Genomic DNA, 18,417 nt, shown 5'->3' with positions numbered 1-18,417 from the left:
GGCAGATACAAAAAGATGCCAGAGAAAGAGGAGATTGAAATTAATTTCTGATTTTTGAAAGAGATACTATACGAATCACTAAGTATTTTGTCACATATCATCTAGGAACTTTTTTTCTTTATCCTCTTATGTATAGCTCTCAGAACAAAGACCCCTAATCCCACTTAAAGCTTTTGGGTACTATTGTAACAGAAACTGCAAAAGCAAATCACATCCACTGAGTTTGATACCATCTATCACAACTCAAGTTTACGCTTGGGCCTTGTTTGTCCTTCCATGACCTTTTCAGAATCTCTGAAACAACACAAGATTTGTAATTAATCTATGGGTGCGTTTTCTTTCAGTTTCAAGGAGTAGTTAAAGCAGCTGTATTTACTTATTTGAAAGATCAACAGTGTGGAATTTGTTAAAATAAATCCACGGAGAACACTCAAAAAAAAAATGTGTCCTTTCAAAGTGCTGGTGTGTTTTCTTGTTGATTTGCACCAGAGATCATGGAAATATTTTATTGCCTAGTCTCTGGTTTTACAAGATCAGAAGCTGCTAATCCAGCTAAAAAGTTTTGAGTCTAAAGTTTGTGGTTTTTTTTGTTTGTTTGTTTGTTTTTGTCCAGTTACAAATAAATAAATAAATAAATAATTTTTAAAAAATGCATTAAATTTGGATATATTATGAGGATGAGGAAGATTATCTCAGAAGCTGACTAGAAATTAAAAGCTATTGGATTTTTGATGTATATTGAAGAAACGTTTAACTTACATTAATTGTATTTTTAGTTTTCTTCTTTTGTTTATCAACAATAACAATTAATAGCTTAAATAAAGACATGACTGATACTTGTATCAGAAGTCACCAAAGTGTACATTTCCAAAACAATTTGATTTAAGTACTCTAGGATTTGATGGATTTTTTTTTATTATTATTATTTTTTTGCCTCATCTCTTGCCCAGTGAATTGGAGAAAACACCTTTTCAGTCAGCCTTATTACTAACTGGAAGATATAGCTCTGGAAAAATCCAAAATACAGCATATATACAATTTTGCTGCTTTAATTGTCACGAGATTTTCCAGGCATTCTATTCTTATAGAAATATTGTGTAGAACACAGGTGAGGTGGCACACAGCTGGTGTGAAGCCTGTGCTGTGGGACCCACAGTTTGGTAAGGATGGGCTAAAAAGGAGGAAGAGATTTAGCAGTCCGTAAATCCTGCAGAGCTGCAGAGAGCTGACATTTACCAAAGAGAAGACCTTGAAGAAAGGTCTGAAAGAAATGTAACAGCTGGGAGCACAAATTAATTGACAAACACTGAATGCTGTGAATATTAAAAATACAATGTAGAGAAATAGAATTTTCTGTTTTGTGGTGATGTAGGCAATACAGTAAGTAGTGTTTTGTTTCCATTACCTATTGTGTCTGAGTTTGGTTTGATAGTACAGTAATATTTTCTATGATTATTTTTACTTGCTGGTGATTCTAAACTTATTGATTTTGTTGTGTAGCGGCATTGCCTGTGGCCTCATTGTCTGCAGTAATCTTTTAAAACAAGGATCCTCTCAGAGAAAACAGTATCTCTAAATTTTTCTTTCCTATAGCAAGACTACAATTTTGTTACATCCTAATAATATGGCTTTAAGATATGGAAGCACTATCAGAATTATTAAAACTGATAATTGTAACTGTTTTGGCTCCTTCTTTTTTGTATTTATTCTCCTGCTTCACTCTGTGTAAGAAATTATTTGGTTTAAACTTTCTTACTGCCTTTGGCTCTTCCTATAAAGACAACAGGATTCTTTCCTGCACTCTGTGTTGCTGTGCTAAGGTTTTGCCGGGGATTTTTTATGCCTCTAGATGTCTTGGACTAATCTGCAATTTCCTGAAAATTTGGAGGCAGATTCTGAGCTGGTTCATCACTGACAAAAAGTTCTATATTGAGGTTCTTTGCAGGATGGGGTGAGAAAATACCTAGTATAAAAATAATATTTTTGTTTGTTTGATTGTTTTTATAACTCTATATGAACCTTCCTGAAACTCATTACTTTTGCTTTATATTCATGATTTTAGTAGCACATGATTAAATTTTAGATTTATGATTTTAGATTTATGATTTTAGATTTATGTTAGTGTAACTGATTTTAACATTTGGCTCTGAGAATGACAGTGTAAAATGAATTATCTTCAAACTGTCTTTCATCTTCCCCTCTGCCCTAGCCCAGACATGCAGAGGATTAGGAGGGAGGGAGCACTTAACCTTGAACATTTACAGCAGAAGTAGAATGGCAGCGAAAGTATAAATTATTATAAAATGCCCTCTGGGGACATCAGGCAGAACTAGTTACAGACAGATTTTGCACCTGTAGCAGATCCATGCAACAAATGAAGAACAGTCTCCATACCTGCTCATTTCTAGTTAAATTGAGAGTTCACAAGATCCATAAATCATAGGTTCTGAATTACTGCCAATTGTTATACATAAAAAAAGATGCAAAAAAAGAAATATGGAAAGGGTGAAAGTTTATTTCAGAATGGTGTTATGATGATATTTAAGTGATAAATGTTATTTAGCCAGTACTTAATGATGCATACAAAAGAATTTCTCTCCTGATTTTTTTTTCATTCTGCAAAATAATACCTGCCTGAGATGCCTGACTAGAAAAATCCAGATCAGAAGTAAGCTTATTCTGTGACCTTTTAGGATTTCTAAATAGAAATAGAGATACTATTTTCAAAATGCAGGCAGGTTTGTTATGGACATCTTGTGAAGTCCTTAGATATCATATGCTGAAGTCTCAATTCCACATTAAAAAAACAAACTAACAACAAAAAAAAAAAAACACAACTTTTTATATAAATTTTAAGATGTTTTTCTCAAAAAATAACAAAACAACCACCATAAAACAGGATCACATGAAAATCTAGAGGCAGAACTAAATGATGATACAGGCCACACAACCAAAGTATCTGATCTGAGGAGCTTTTAGCACTGTATGAAAATACTGATGCAGAAAAGCAGTGATCAAGCTTGATCAAGAAGCTGAGATAGTTTCCACTACCACAACCGCATGTTTTAAACATATATTTGAAATAAGCAAAATTGCGTGCATTTAAAATGATAAATGTTCAATTTTTTTAATTCTTTGTCCTTTGGTTTATTAAAAACTGTCAACTTCTCTAATTACTTACCAGCAATTTATCACAATGGTGATATCATCACAATTTGTTTATCGCTACAGCAGCTAACCAAAAGAAGTTATGGAAATGCTTTGCTGTCCTAGAGGTGTTCAATATACCACTGAACATGGCTTTGAGCAACCCGAGATCAAACTCGACTTCTTTGAACAGGGGCTTGATCTAGATGGTATCTGGACATCCCTTCCAACCTAAATTACAATTCTATAATTTTGTCAGTGTACTACTGTCAACTTTACAATGATTATTGCAGTTACAGAACTAGATAAATCTCTGCCCCCTTTTTGATGTTTCTGAGTGTAATCCTTCAAATACCCACCAAAATCTTGACACACAAAGTCTTGACACACGCTCTTTTATTCATTCCTGTGAGCTCTGTGCCTCCATATCCTGTGCAACTGTTGCTCCTTCTCTCCTGCTACAACTTTGAGTGTTCTAGTTCTGTTGGTGACTCCAGTAACCATATAGTGTGTCAAAATATTGACAGTCAAAATATTAAATTAAAATATTAAAGTCAAAACATTGTTTAGAAATATTTGCACTTGGCAAGTGATCTTAAGCATTACCAGTGCTTTATGATCTTCACTGTATAAGATCGAAGCATCATTCAGTATATTATCCGCTGTACAATATCCACTGCGTACTAAGGTGCCTCAATACTGACCATTCCCTTGTGTTCTAAGGTAGAAAGACACTCAGAAACCACCTCTGCCTTTTTTGAATAATCCCAGGCCAGTAGGAAATCTCTTGGGACAAGGATGTGCTGGGCTCTGTGACTCTCAACGGCAGCTTCCACATCAGAGCCATGCCGCGTGACTGGTAGTGGGGCTGCCTGCAGAATAACCTGAATTCTTGTGAGAGGAAGCACAGCACCAGAGACTTCTGAGGGCCATGTTGCTGATATGCTGGCCCTGTCCCACAAGATAGCATGATTTACATAGATTTTAATGTCCTTTGTAAACTGCAGCTGAGATATCTCCTACTCCGTTCAGTTCTTTGAGGTATGTAGCTTGTCATTTAGTTTTTTACACAACATTTTGATATGCAGCTTTTCAGGTCACATGTATTTGTACTGTAAAAATATATTTTTTAGTATGGTAACATTTCAGTCTGAAATATCTGGCTAGCCAGAGCAACATTGTTTGGCATCGGGGAGTGCAACCTTCACCCATCTGTTGTCCTTGGATGCCAGAGCTGCTGCTACCACACCGCACACCTCAGGTCTCAAACCAGGAGACTAAGGGCTTCAGCAGCACCGTTAACATCTTTTTGCCATTTGGCATCTTCAAAGCGATAAAAGGAAAAAACCCTGCACCCTAGAAAACTTACTGCCACCTTTAAGTAATTTGCATGATCAAGAGATTCGTTGTCAAAGATCTTGGTCTAGTGAATAATGCCTATAGGTCCTGGCATTCTGTAAAATAGCTGAAGACTTTTGCCATTGGAGAAATGTATTTTCCTTTTTCTTCCCTTATTTATTTATTTGTTAATGTTGAATTTACGTTAAGAAAGGGATTTATCCCCTTTCTTTATCCTTTTGCAGGCAGTCTGCACTTGTGATGCTGTTAGGCCTTTTGCTCCTCTGGCATCCGATCTCATATCAAACGATGACACCTTACACTACGTCTGTGAACTCACAATCTACCAAATATTTATTTATTTTTCCTCCGGTGACCTGTGCATCGACCTTTCCCTTACGACACCCCACTGGCTGTTTCGCTACCCCCCTGACTTTACACAACTCCCGTTTCCACCTCCCAACACCTCTGCCTCGCTACACCCGCCCCTATTCGGTGACAGAAAACCACCACTGCCCATCCCCAGCGATTTTATTTCCTTGAGGGGCCGGCCCCCTGTCCCCATCCCCGTCCCCGTCCCCCGCCCCCTTGTTTATGCCGCGGGCCCCTCCCCGCCGCTGCCTTCCTGCCGCCGTGACGTCAGGGCCGGGCCGCACCCGGCGCGGCGGTGGCGGCGGCGGCGGGGCGCCCCAAGATGGCGGACCAGATCCCGCTGCAGCCGGTGCCGCGCCGCGCCCCGCGCCGGCCGGCCTATTACAGCAGCGCCTCGGCCGCGCGGAGGCACAGCAGGTACGGGCACGGCGCGGCCGGGACGGGACAGGCAGGGCCGGGCAGGGCAGGGCAGGGCACGGCGGCGGCCCCCGAGGAGTGGTGGAGGTGGTGGCGGTCCCAGCCCGTCCCCCGCCGCTCTCCTCGTCCCCGCGGAGCTGCCTCGACCCGGCGGTGGGGAGCGGGGCTGGGCTGGGCTGAGCCGTGCGGTGCGGCGCGGCGGGCGCTGCTCCCGACCGGGCGGCTGCGGCCTCCGCCTGCCCGGCCCCGGGGGGCTCCGCGGCCCCCGGTGCCCGGGCAGCCGCCGCTCCCAGCGCGATGCGGGGCGGCTGCTGCGCCGCGGTGCGTGGAGCTGGGGATTGCCTGAGCGTCAGGACTGACCCCGGGGTGCTTAAAATGCGCCCTGTTTTGGGGGGGAGAGGGGTCAAGCAATTTGGGCAAGGCAGTTCAAAGCTTTACTAACAAAGTCTTCAGCCAAGGGGTCAGTGGGGTTTTCTTGTTTGTTTGTTTTTTTTTTTTTTGCTTTGCTGTTCTGCATGACTTCAAGGAATGCCGTCATTGTCTGGAAGGAAACACTTTACCCCCATACTTCTTCATATGTCCCTTTGGCAGCACTCCTACAATGTCAGTTCTGGTTATAGCTGTTTGAGTTGCTTTTCCCTTCCCTTGTTTTTACTGTTTTTGTTTATTTTTTGTTTTAAGACCCTAATTGTGGGCACAAGAGCTGGAGGTAGCAGCTGTGATGTATGAAAGTAAACGGACTTCCTAAGCACAGAATAGTTGATGATGCTGTTTTAATTCAAATAGTCCATGGTGAATTAAAAAAGCTTTTTTTTGTCCAAGTGGAGTACCTAGCAGAAAATGTAGTGTAAGACTATGCAGAGCATAAGTTAATAGAGAAGCTTGCAAATGTTCATAGAAAATAACTTATAGGACAGTCTACAGTAGTAGTGTTCCCTGTTTCACTAGTATTTGAACGTCTCACAATATGTAATGGGCTTATCCTCTGTTTTAAGGTAGGGTAACGTTATCATTATCATGCATATTTCTCAGAGAATTGAAGCAGGGAAGCTCTTCGTGCGATCTATAAGCCTTTCAGTAGGTGTTCACCTTTGGAAGAGGAAGGGAAGGGTTATATAGCCAAACCCTTAGTCTGTCAAAGGTATCAGATGATTCTGTTGTAGGTTATCCAGGAGCCAGTTTTGGTAACTTGAAAAGTGCTATATGAATATACGTATATAGATGTGGGCCAAGTTCATAAGTCAAGTGAGTACATAGGTTTGTGGAAGGTATGTTTTCAGGCAATAATTGCAGTTATTTATACAAACTGTTTAAACCTGGATGTATGAACAGATTTGGGAAGCTGTAAGATCCAGCAAAAACTACTGATTCATTATAGATCTGCTTCTTACCTTCTGTCTTATTACATCAACACTTCCCTTCAAAGTTTATGGATTGAATTCCTTGTAGTTTGTTACGTCTTTCAGAGTTACAGTCTCTTATAATCTGTATGCTTTTCAAGTACAAATAATATGTATTTATTTTATCAGTCCTCCACACAAATGATTTTTTTTATGGTTTTAATTAGTTCTGTTCAACTACTTGTAGGCTCATAAAACATTTAAAAGCTAACAGGTACATTTATTACTTCTGATTATTTTGATCACTTGGTTAAAATTTGTGCCCAGAGGGAGAAAGGCCATGTACTCTTACTCATTTTAGTTACTTAATTTTGTATATGTTTTAAGGTGAGTTGGTTAGGTTGATCATTATCCTTCAATAATACCATGGCCTGGATTTTAGAGCACCTGCTGTGTGCTTCGGAAGGTGTTGTCATGGACCTGTTTTTTAAAAAATATTAATAAAAAAATGCTTGTCTAGATTCTACTGCAGGTGACTTGTGTAAAGACAAAGAGGAAATAGAGCAAGGCACGTTAGTTCAGGTACAACTCGTAAATCATGACTTAAAATTATAGTTGGACTACATATCCTAAGCCTTTATGCATGTATGTTCATCCTACTTTTCTAACTTGTATCTTTACCATACACTTTTAAGAAGCCTTGCTTTCTGGGCTCTCAGGAATCTTTGACTTTCCATGATTTGTTTGTTTCTTCAGCAAAGAATTCACATTTTGAAAATCGCCTCTTTTGAAAGCTTATACACAGATTCGGAACTGCAGTATGGTAGTGGTTTTTAACTTGAATTTGTTGCCCTGCTACTGGCAACTTCAGATAATGCAACATAACAGTTGCTAACCTTTCACAGCCTCAAAGCTACTTTGCAGGACAATTTCTTTTGCTTGAGCTAACCAGTCTGTGGAAGTCTGCCTCTGTCGCTGTAGGTATTCCTGCTGTAAGGACAAAGGTTTTGTCATTGTGTTTGGACTTACTTTGACTGACTGTTATCACGTACTGTAAAGCTGGAACGTGTTTTCCCCAGACACCTAAAGAAACTTTGTGATGCTATACATGTGAGACTGTATGATGCTGTGTAAGATTGGACAGAGAACTGATTATGTTCCACTGTTAGAAACCAGGGAAATCCATTTTGAATTAAAAGTTTGTATTCCAGTTACTAATAATCGCACTATTATGCAATATATTTGAATTTAATAGTTACAGAAAGCTTGGAGAAAGTGATGGTGTGCCACTTTGTAGTGGGTTTATGTGGCAAGGTTTTGGTAGCGGGGGCCTGCAGGGTGGCCTCTGTGAAGAATCCAGGAGCTGCCCCATGTCAGATAAGGGCCAGTTCTAGGCAGCTCCAAAGGGATGTACTGCTGGCCAGAGCTGAGCCAATAAGCCATGTTGCTTGTGCCTCTGTGAGAGCAGATTTAAGAAAAGAAAACAACTGCTACACAACATCAGCTGGGAGAGAGAGGAATGTGAAACAACCCTGCAGACAAGGTCAGTGCAGCAGAAGGTGCTCCAGGCAGGCAGCAGCGGTTCCCCTGCAGCCTGTGCAGGGAGAGGCCCCTGGTGGAGCAGGCTGTCCCCCTGCAGCCCATGGGTCCCACATGGAGCAGATCTCCACGCTGCAGCCCCCCCATGGGTGGAGGAGCCCCCGGTGGAGCAGGTGGATGTGGCCTGGAGGAGGCTGCGGCCCATGGAGAGCCCCCGCAGGAGCAGGCCCCGGGCCGGAGCTGCAGCCCGTGGAGAGGAGCCCACGCAGGAGCAGGGGTCTGGGGGGAGCTGCCGCCCACCCGTGGGGGACCCGTGCTGGAGCAGTTTGCTCCTGTGGGATGGATGGACCCTGTGGTATGGAGCTGTGTGGGAGCAGTGAAAAGCTGCTGCTTGTGGGCAGCCCTTGCAGGCTCAGTTCAGTTCAGGAAGGACGGCATCCCGTGGGAGGGACCCCATGTGGAGCAGGGGCAGAGAGGGACCGTGAAGGAGCGGTGGCGATGAAGTGTTAGGGGCTGACCGCAGCCTCCATTGAGCAACCCTTGTGCCCCTTTCATCATATTTTCTCCTCATTTTCTTTGATGAGGGGGAATGAGAGAGCAGCTGTGGTGGAGCTCAGATGCCCAGCTGAGTAAACTCTCTGCACACTTGTTTCAACACTTTGTTCTTCAGCACAAAGTATCTATTATTTACTGGAAAAATGTTTATGCCACAAAGGGAAAAGAGGACCAGAGAATTTCCACGATCACTGTAAATGTGCAGTGAGACTGACACACTTGTTCTCATATGTTAGTTTAGTATCATCAGGAGACCCAGAGTAATTATTGGCCAAACAGAGAAAGAAATGTAAATGCGTAATGGCTGTTGCTCATGTGTGATGTAATGTAAGCAAACCAAGAAGCTTGGTAGAATTTTGAAGCAGATAAGGGACTGAGTTCAGCAGTGGTCAACCCTCTTTTATCTGTAAGCAAGTTACTGAGTTTGTTCAGGTGTCCTGCACTTGTTACTGTCAGTGAATACCTCTATTTGGTCTACTAATAGTGTTAAGGTGTTGGGACACCTGAGCTGATACCAGAAAATCAGGTCTTACCAGCTGTGTCCAATATTACATAAATTCATTTGCACTCTAGGTATTCACAGAGGTATGCTTGTGTCATGAATAATATTCATTCACTGGAAGGAATCTTCTCACATAATTAAGTGTAGTAAGGGTCATGGCGGTGTACTTACGAATGACTTTATGCTTATGAATGGAGGTATATCAGGTGGCTGTGGTAAAGCAAGCTGTGGAACACCTCTGCTGTTGGCTTGTCAATTTCCTCGCTGATAGCAGTTTCTTAAAAACTGAGTTGCCCTATGTTTAATTGTCAGTCTTGTACGCCATTAGCATATAAAACAATCGTGTGAGAATTAAAATAGAATAAAATAACAGGCTGAAGTTTCCTTTGCACAGGTAAATGTGGGATACTTGTTGCTCAATGACTGGTGGTTTGTAGCTTATTTCATGTTGCGTTCACTGAGTCCACATACTTCCCTGATACATACAAATGTCAAATTTGAATAGTACATAGAAACAAAGATGATATATTACAGGATTGCTGTTATTATATTTTTTCATTTATATGGAAGTCACTCCCAGTGATCTTGCAGTCCTTTTGTTTAAGATTTCCTAAGGTGTTTGGCTAGGTTTCACGGGGAATTAACTAAAGATAGAGACAAGCAAATGCCAACAGATAATACTTGATGTATGTACAGTGATTCTGGGACTTATTTAATTTTTGCTGCTGTCTGAAGTGAGCTTTGTTGAACTACTCTGGTAGTTGCTGTTTCCTCCCAGTTGTTTCTCTTCATTAGAATGACATGCTCTAGTTCTGAACTCCAATGTGGTTTTTGTAGTTCAGGTAGTATTTTGTATTGCAGTGACAAAAATATTTGCTGGTCTCTTTATTTCAGGTGTAATTATTAAGATTAAAAACTTGAACAAACAACCCAAAATGTTATTTGTTGATGCCATGCATAGATCAGAGGTAATAAGATGTAGGTTCTCTTGTAGAATGGTGTTCACAGAGAGCTCGTGACTTATTTGGCTGTAACTGGGTCTGGAAAGCCTTGCAAAACATCCAGGATCATTAAAAACACCAAACATCAATGTATATCTGAGTTCATCTGTTGAATGAGTGTATGCAAGTGATACTTGGTGGTACTTTCATTTTTTTTTTTTTTTTTGTTAGTTGTTATGATACTCTTTTTCTGAATACTTGTGAATGTTTGGAATAAAAGTTCATAGAGTCTTTGGGTAGATACTGATTTTTCAGAGGTTGCATTTCAATATGCTCTTCTACCTCGTGTATTAGTTGAACATGTCTGCTTATTTCATCCTGATTTTGAAAATGACTGAAACTAAAAGTTTACTTTATAATCTATACATTAAAATTCAAATTAGCATAGCTTCTGTGAGAAAGCAGTTCCAAGACCAAAGTAAATTTACTTCTTAGTATTTGTGTTGAAACTACTGTTAGAAAGTATCAGTAACTTCTTTAAGCATCTGTTTCTTTGCCAAAAGCAATAATTGTTTAGTGGGGGAACATAAGCACTGTTTTACGACTTTTTTCATGTCAAAATAGCGTTGTTAACCATTTACTCAAGATATGGTCACAGAAGCTCCTTAAAGTTGAACAACTGTGGGAATGTAATGTGGGAATGAGTAAGGTACTGGTTGTTAGTTGTCTGCATGTGCGCTGACATACTTGAGCTTACTCATGGAGAAAGCTCCTATCATCATCTTAAGGTACTTTGTTTAAATGGGAGCCACTGTCTTGTGTGTGTTTTGTTTGTTTGTTTTTTCCCCTCAGTGACAGGCAGATGGAACCGGTGACTTAAGTAAATTTCAGATTAGTCTAACCAGATTTTCTGTAGGTCAGTATTTTTGCTTGAGATAGCAACTCAAAGCAAGGCGTATTGGTATTTTCTGTGATACCACAAATTACAAATGTAGGTTCACCTGATAAATACTAAAAGTATCATAAACTGTATGAAAAGACAAAACTTATATTCCTTGTATGTTGAGGAATAAAACATAAAGCTATATGTTATGCTGATACATTAAATGCAATGCGCATTTACATCAAATACACGTTTTTAAACATAAGGGAGAAAAGATTAAAAATAGTGCAAAGAAATCTCTGCAGGATTGTAGTTAGGAGAATCACTGAATGGTTTGGAAAGGACCCTTAAAGATCATCTAGTACTGTTAAAACATTCTTATAAAATAGATCTGTCCTGTACGTTCGTTCTACAGGAAAACTATTGTCCCAGTGATTTTTACTGATTTCACTTGAAATTCAAAGTGTTTGCCTCTTTTTGCAAAGCAAAATTTCATATAAAAGAAAAATCAGCCGTTCTTTTGCAGGGTGTGCTGTCCTTTGTCATTAGCCTTCCTTTAGTTATGTTTTTGGTCAGAGATTTACTGTTGTTGTTAGGAATGGTGTCACTGAGTCATTTTTAGTCTGCATCCCTTAGATGCTCTCTCTTAATTCTAGATCTTTCAACAGGGCTGTCTGGTTGGCACCTTCACATTTGGGATGTTATATTTTTACCATACTTGTTAGGTCTGCATTTTCAAGGCTCTCTCAATTTATGTCAAACAGTTTTTAGCAGTGAATTTTTTAAAACTTTCTTCTCGGTTTGTCCTATGTTCATTGCTCACATATATACATTCCTGGATTGAGTGTTACTCTGCTTTCTGAAGACTTGAGACTTAGGCTAACATTACCTTTTGGGGCTGGTACCTGTAAGATTTAGTACAGGTTTAGATTCTGATATTTTTGTCTGGGAAAAAGGTCAAAGTGGTGTGATGTATAACTCCTAAAGAATGGCCTTGCCATATGTTACTGCTTTCAGAGCTTTTACATGGTGTATTTTGTCATATGTTATCTTAGTCTCTGTGCCTTTTACTTTTCAGAGCAGTCTTTGATTTTAATCATGCGGGTAACCAAATTACGTACATGCAGAGCTGCTCACGATATCAACTGTATTTTTACATAGAAAGACACTTGTATTTGTGTCATACTCAGGAAATGGTTTGCTGTACTTTGCCTGCAAAAGTACATTTTGACAGCATAGTAACTCTAAGTGATTTTCATAATAAGTTGTAGTTCTTTGACTTGATATTACTTATAATTATGTATTCGGAAAAGATCGGCCTTTTAAGTTTAGTCTAGTTACTCTTTACACACCAAGATATTCTTTATAGACAAGCAGTTGTAATCTTGAGCATGATTATTAGAATAATCTGAATCTTGATCTGAAACACTTATTTCTAGGCACAAAAGTGTTTCTGAACTTGCACCACTGAAGTTCAGATTGCTATTGCAGATGATGCTAGTTTTTTCAGTGAGCACGTATATCAGTGTGTAGTGAACTTCAAATATATTTTCAGGTTGATTGTGTTTAAGCTGTATTTTTACCCTATATTTGCATGCCTTCCTGTTTTTTTTTGTTTTTGTTTTTTTTTTATGTCAAATACAGGCATTTGTGTTCTTTGGGCAGGCGTTTGGATCTCTGAGGGGAGAAAAAGCAATTGATTGAGCTGCAGTATCAATAACAATACCCAGTAACAGTGATAAAATGGCCCTGTTGTTGTGACCAGTGATGTTCCCTGCTAATTAAAAATAGGGTTCTAGTGAATGCAGATGTTTCCTCAGGTCTGCTGTGTATGAATAGAGATCCGCTCTTCCTGTCACGGACTGAAAAAGATGTTCCATTAAGGTGTGTTGTGCTTTGTAAGGTGAGGAAAGGGGAGTAAGGAATGGTGGCGTTTTTCACGACAGCTTTCTTATGCAGATCCTCTGAATTTTTCTTCCATTTATAGCTCTGGCAAAGAGGTGAGTGCTGGGGAAGAGAAAATTATTATAGGGTTGATCAAAAATGGTGCCTTACGTTTTTCCAGAATCTCCCTCTGCATTGCTTGTGAAAGGCTGAGGGTACCTTGATATAGTTTGTCTATTGCAGTAAACGTTGTTTGTTTCAGTGACAAACTCAGTTGTAAACTTACATACAGTAAAATTCCTTTTTTTTTTTCTATTTTGTTGCTCTGTTGACAAATGTGCACTATGATAGGAGTGTTGTAATAGGCTTTTAAAGATTTGGCGATGTAAGGACGTAAAAGCAAAGTTATCGGTTGAAACTCAGTACAGAGACTTAGTTCTACAAATCTTTAGCTTCCATAAAAGCTGTCCAAAAGTGTAATCTGATTTATAATCACACTACTTCAGTTAGTGTTGTCTTCCATATGGAGGCCTCTAACAGGCCTGTCCCTGATGGCGTATATGAATTCGTAGCAGAATTGTTTTCTCTGTGTGTGTATAGTTGGGCCAGGACTTTCAGAGTTCAGAGACTTCGGAATTGATACTGATTAGGTGTGCATTTGCATTGCAGGCACAACTACAGCTAAACAAAAGCAAAGCAGCAAGCTGTTTTTTCTGTGTTTTTGGGGGAAAAGGTTAAAGGAAATTCTTCAAATTCTATGCGTTTACCTGTAGAAGGCTTATCTGTTGTCCACTTCTTTTATAACCTAGGAACAAGGTGATTGCTCTGTAATTCAACCAAACTTCCTGCTTTGTAAGTCATAGAGATGTTTGAAATTACAGGGAAAAAGGTAATTTCCAGTCTTTTGAAGGGCAGAATAATATTTGGGGAAAAAAGGTATTTATAATTTGATTGTTCTCATGTGACTTGTCTCCGTAAAATGATTTATTTGCTACATTAGGAGTTTGAATGAAAGGAACAGTTATATAAAAATAAGTTGCATGCTTATGGATGAATATAGATTTAATACAACTTTTCTTGCTGCTGTGGAACATTTCATTTTTTTTTTTTTTGTGGGATTGTCAATAAAAAACGCAGACTACAAGAGCTGTAGCTTTTTTGGTTTCTCCCCTAAGAAATAATTCCTGCTCTTAATATAAATGGGTCTGCCCCTTTCTTCATTATTTTTCTTATTGCACTGCCTCAGTTTGAAAATTCGTGCTTTATTTTTGGACTGAGGAGGTGTTCAGGTAGGTTAAACCTTGGAGGAATTACTAGAAGTAGAGCAGGATAGGGCTGAGACAGATCGTGCTGCCTACCCCTTCCAGTGTCCAGAAGCAGAGGGAGTCCTGTGCCTGGCAGCAGCAGGGATTGAGCCAAATGTCCAGTGCTTCATTGTCAGGTGAGTTGAACCAGGTAAATGGACATCAATGATTGCCTTGCACTTTCCTACTTTTTTGGATGTTTGAATCAGAGGAATGTTGCTCTGTTAGACTAACAGTAAGCTTGTAGAAAATGAAAATTAACTAGGCATCTAAATAAGTAGCCAGACTAGATTTAATGAATTAAATGAATCCAAATAGTTTCCATTAACAGTTATGGGATACATATAACGCTGCATCCACATCTGCTCTGGCAAGCAGCTCCCAATGAGCTATGCTGGACCTCATTCTCACCAATAGAGATGGGCAGTTGGAGAATATCAAACTCAAGGGCAGCCTTGGCTGCAGTGACCATGAAACGGTGCAGTTTGGGATCCAGAAGGCTGTGAGGAGGGAGAACAGCATGCTCACTACCCTGATTCTGCTTCAGGAGAGCAGACTGCCCTATTCAGGGATCTGCTTGGTTGAGTACCATGGGACAAAACCCTGGAGGGAAGAGAGGCCCAAGAAAGCTGGTTAATACTCGAGGATCACCTCCGCCAACCTCTGGAGCGATGCATCCCAACAAAGAGGAAGTCAGGCAACAATACCAGGAGGTCAGCATGAACAAGGAGCTCCTGGCCAAAATCAGACAGAAAAAGGAGGCCTACAGAGGGTGAAAGCAGAAACAGCCTAGGAGGGATGCAGAGACATTGAGCAGCCAGGGAAGCTTAAAGCCCTGTTAGAGTTAAACTTTGTCAAGGACACCAGGGACAACAAGAAAGGCTTCTATAGGTATGTCAGTGATAAAAGGAAGACTAGGGAAATTGTGGGCCTTCTCTGTAAGAAAATGGGAGACCTCGTTACCTGGGATACAGAGAAGGCTGAGGCTCTCAATGACTTTTTTTGCGTCAGCCTTCACCAGCAAGAGCTCTAGCCACATAGCCCAAGTCCCAGAAGGCAAAGGCAGGGACTGGGGGGACTGAAGAACTGCCCACTGTAGGAGAAGATGAGGTTTGAGATCATCTAAGGAACCTGAAGGTGCACAAGTCCATGGGACTTGATAAGATGTACCCGCAGGTCCTGAGGGATCTGGCAGATGAGGTTGCTGAGCCACTGTTTATCATATTTGATAAGTTGTGGCAGTCTGAAGTTCCCAGTGACTGGAAGAAGGGAAGAAAAAACACATTTCTAAAGGGAAAAAGTAAGACCTGGGGAAGTACAGGGCAGTCAGTCTCACCTCTGTGCCTAGCAAGATCCTGGAGCAGATCCTCCTGGAAACTCTGCTAAGGCACATGGAAAATAAGGAGGTGATTGGTGCCAGCCAGCACAGTTGCACTAAGGGCAGATCATGCTTGACAATCTGGTGGTGGATTTCTCAGATGGGGTTACAGCATGGGTAGATAAACAACTGAGGTAATCTACCTGGTTATGCAAAGCATTTGTGCACAAGCATATCCTGTATTGTTTCTAAATTGGAGAGAAGTGAGTTTGATGGATGGACCACCTGGTGGGTAAGGAATTGGCTGCATGGTCACACTCAAATAGTTGTGGTTAAAGGCTCAATGTCCAAGTGGAGATCAGTGATGAGTGGTGTTCCCTGGGGGTTGATATTGCGACTGGTATTGTCTAACGTCTTTGTTGTTAACATGGACAGTGAGATTGAGTGCACTCTCAGCATGTTTGCCAGTGACACCAAGCTGTGTGCAGCTGACATGCTGGAGGGAAGGGATGCCATTCAGAAGGACCTGGACAGACTTGAGAGGTGGGCCTGTGCGAACTTCATGAAGTTAGACAAGACCAAGCGCAAGGTACCTGCATCCTGTTCAGGGCAATCCCAAGCACGAATAGAGGCTGGGTGGAGAATGGATTGAGAACAGCCCTTAGGAAAAGGACCTGGGAGGTGTTGCGGTATGAGCAGCTTGACATCATCCAGCAATTTGTGCTTGCAGCCCAGAAAGCCAACCATGTCCTGGGTTGCATCTTAAGAAACTTGGCCAGCAGGTCAAGGGAGGTGATTCTCCCCTTCTACTCTGCTCTCATGAGATCCTACCTGGAGTCCTGCATTCAGCTCTGGGGCCCCCAGCACAAGAAGGACATGGACCTATTAGAACAAGTCCAGAGGAGGGCCATCAAGATGATCAAGGTGCTGGAGCACCTTTCCAATAAAGACAGCCTGAGGGACTTGGGGTTGTTCAGCCTGGAAAAGAGAAGGTTGCAGGGAGACCTGATAGCAGCCTTTCAGTACCTAAAGGGGACCTACAAGAAAGCTGGAGAGCTGCTTTGTCAGGGATAGGACAAGGAGTAATGGCTTTAAGCTAAAGGAGGGTAGACTTAGATATAAGGAAGGAATTCTTCACTCAGAGGATGGTGAGGCACTGGAACAGGTTGCCCACAGAACTTGTGGATGCCCCATCCTTTGAAGTGTTTAAGGCTGGGTTGGACCAGGCTTTGAGCAACCTGGTCTAATGTAAGGTGTCCCTGACTATGGTGGGGGATTTGGAATTAGATGACCTTTAAGGTCTCTTCTAACTCAAACTATTCTGTGATTGTTTAATATTAATGTTCCTTGTTTTCTTAGGAAACCATATTTCTGTCAAGATGGCTGTCTTCATACCTGATTTAGTAGCCTCCATGCTGAGAGTTTTGATGTCTTTTCTCTGGCTTCTTTATTCATGTTGCTTTCAGTGCTCCTCTATTTTAATAAAAGTTTCTAGGATTATACTCAATTGATTTGTCACTCAAAGCAAATCAGCACTTCAAGCAATTAAGTGTGGAAAAATACTAGATAACAAAGACATAACGATTTTTGTCCTCTTCCTAGTTATGAAAAATACATTATTCATTATACTATTGTTTTTAAATACTGAAGCACAATTTTCTAACACAATAGCAAAATTGCTTTTGAAACAGAATAAATTGCTTGCCAGTTCAGAGGCTGTATTTTGAAGTCAGGATTACTAAACATGATGGTGCTTATGCTCATTACATTCCCTACTTGGTGAAGCTCCATATTTAAAAGTGCAAAATGAGATAATTGTGAAAAAATGTTTATAATGGCAAAAATGACTTTATGATTAGGACATTGATGTACTCCACAAATATTACCACATTTAGAGTAGTATTAAGTATTAAATAGATCTGTGAATTTATTTCTCAGCCAAGTCTGTTTCCCTTAATTCTCTTGCATTAACGTGTTCTGTCAAGAAATAACTTTTAACCATGTTTGCTTTGTTACCTTTGTGTGTAAAGTAAATTATTTTCCAAGTCAGACACTTGTTCAACTTTATATAGAAGTAAAAAGGGTCTCTCTAATGCTCCAGAATGTTGCTGCATGCTCCAATGTGGCTGGCAGATTGTGATTTCACTGGATGGTGTTACAAATACACTATTAATTGTTCAGATGTCTAAAAGCAAAATACAATGAAAAAGAAAGCTCTGTATTAAAGCACGTAACTGTGATAATGTAATTTGCAAATTCAACCAGGAGAGATTATAAAAGCATTGAATGTGAATCTGTTTAAACACAGGCTTGTCTTTTACTGAAACTCAGCATAATGTCTTTTTTAAAGCAGATATTTTATTGTCAAGTGTGTAAGGTTTGAGTGTTAAAATTAGCTTAGTTTGAGAGTAATCCATACAATTTTGTGTAATATACGTTGTAACCTGTAATAACTGCCTTGTTTTAAGAAGGTAATTTGTATAGTGTTCTCTTTTTCTTGATGACCATTTACAGTAATGAGAAGGGAAGAAGTATTGTCAGACTGCCATATCACACTAGACATCATATGCACCTTTTTGCAAATAACATGGTCAGTAAAGTTCTGTTTTGTCATGTTTGTTTTAAACTGTATTTTAATACTTTTGAAGAGGGTAGTGTTGATGTCTTTTCTGAAAGCATTTTCGACTGCATATTTCAACTTTCTGGTTCTGGGACTTCTCTGCCCTTCAGAACTGCCTCCCAAGGGACTCTACCAGCCAGTGTCCTGAACAGCTCAAAGTCTGCCCTCCAGAAGTCCAAGACAGCAATTTTACTGGTCCCCCACCTGACTTTGCCAAGAATAGAAAACTCTGCCATTTCGTGGTCACTCTGCCCAAG

The 18,417-nt window shown here is 40.5% G+C and overlaps 1 protein-coding gene across 2 annotated transcripts in view; it reads left to right on the top strand.

Moving 5' to 3' along the window:
- Positions 1-5,135: 5,135 nt before the first annotated feature.
- ATP9B (ATPase phospholipid transporting 9B (putative)) overlaps positions 5,136-18,417 on the top strand; it is a 163,870-nt gene continuing 150,588 nt past the window's right edge. For both annotated transcript variants that reach the window (XM_032183416.1, XM_032183415.1), the window contains exon 1: positions 5,136-5,274. In XM_032183416.1, the coding sequence (XP_032039307.1) occupies positions 5,180-5,274 (95 nt within the window). In that variant the 5' untranslated portion in view covers positions 5,136-5,179. The remainder of the gene's footprint in view (positions 5,275-18,417) is intronic.

This window comes from Aythya fuligula, chromosome 2, assembly GCF_009819795.1.
Source record: "Aythya fuligula isolate bAytFul2 chromosome 2, bAytFul2.pri, whole genome shotgun sequence".
In the NCBI taxonomy this organism is placed as follows: domain Eukaryota; kingdom Metazoa; phylum Chordata; class Aves; order Anseriformes; family Anatidae; genus Aythya; species Aythya fuligula.
The sequence above is the reverse complement of the archived record's forward strand: the minus strand, read 5'-3'. Positions and strand labels throughout refer to the sequence as shown.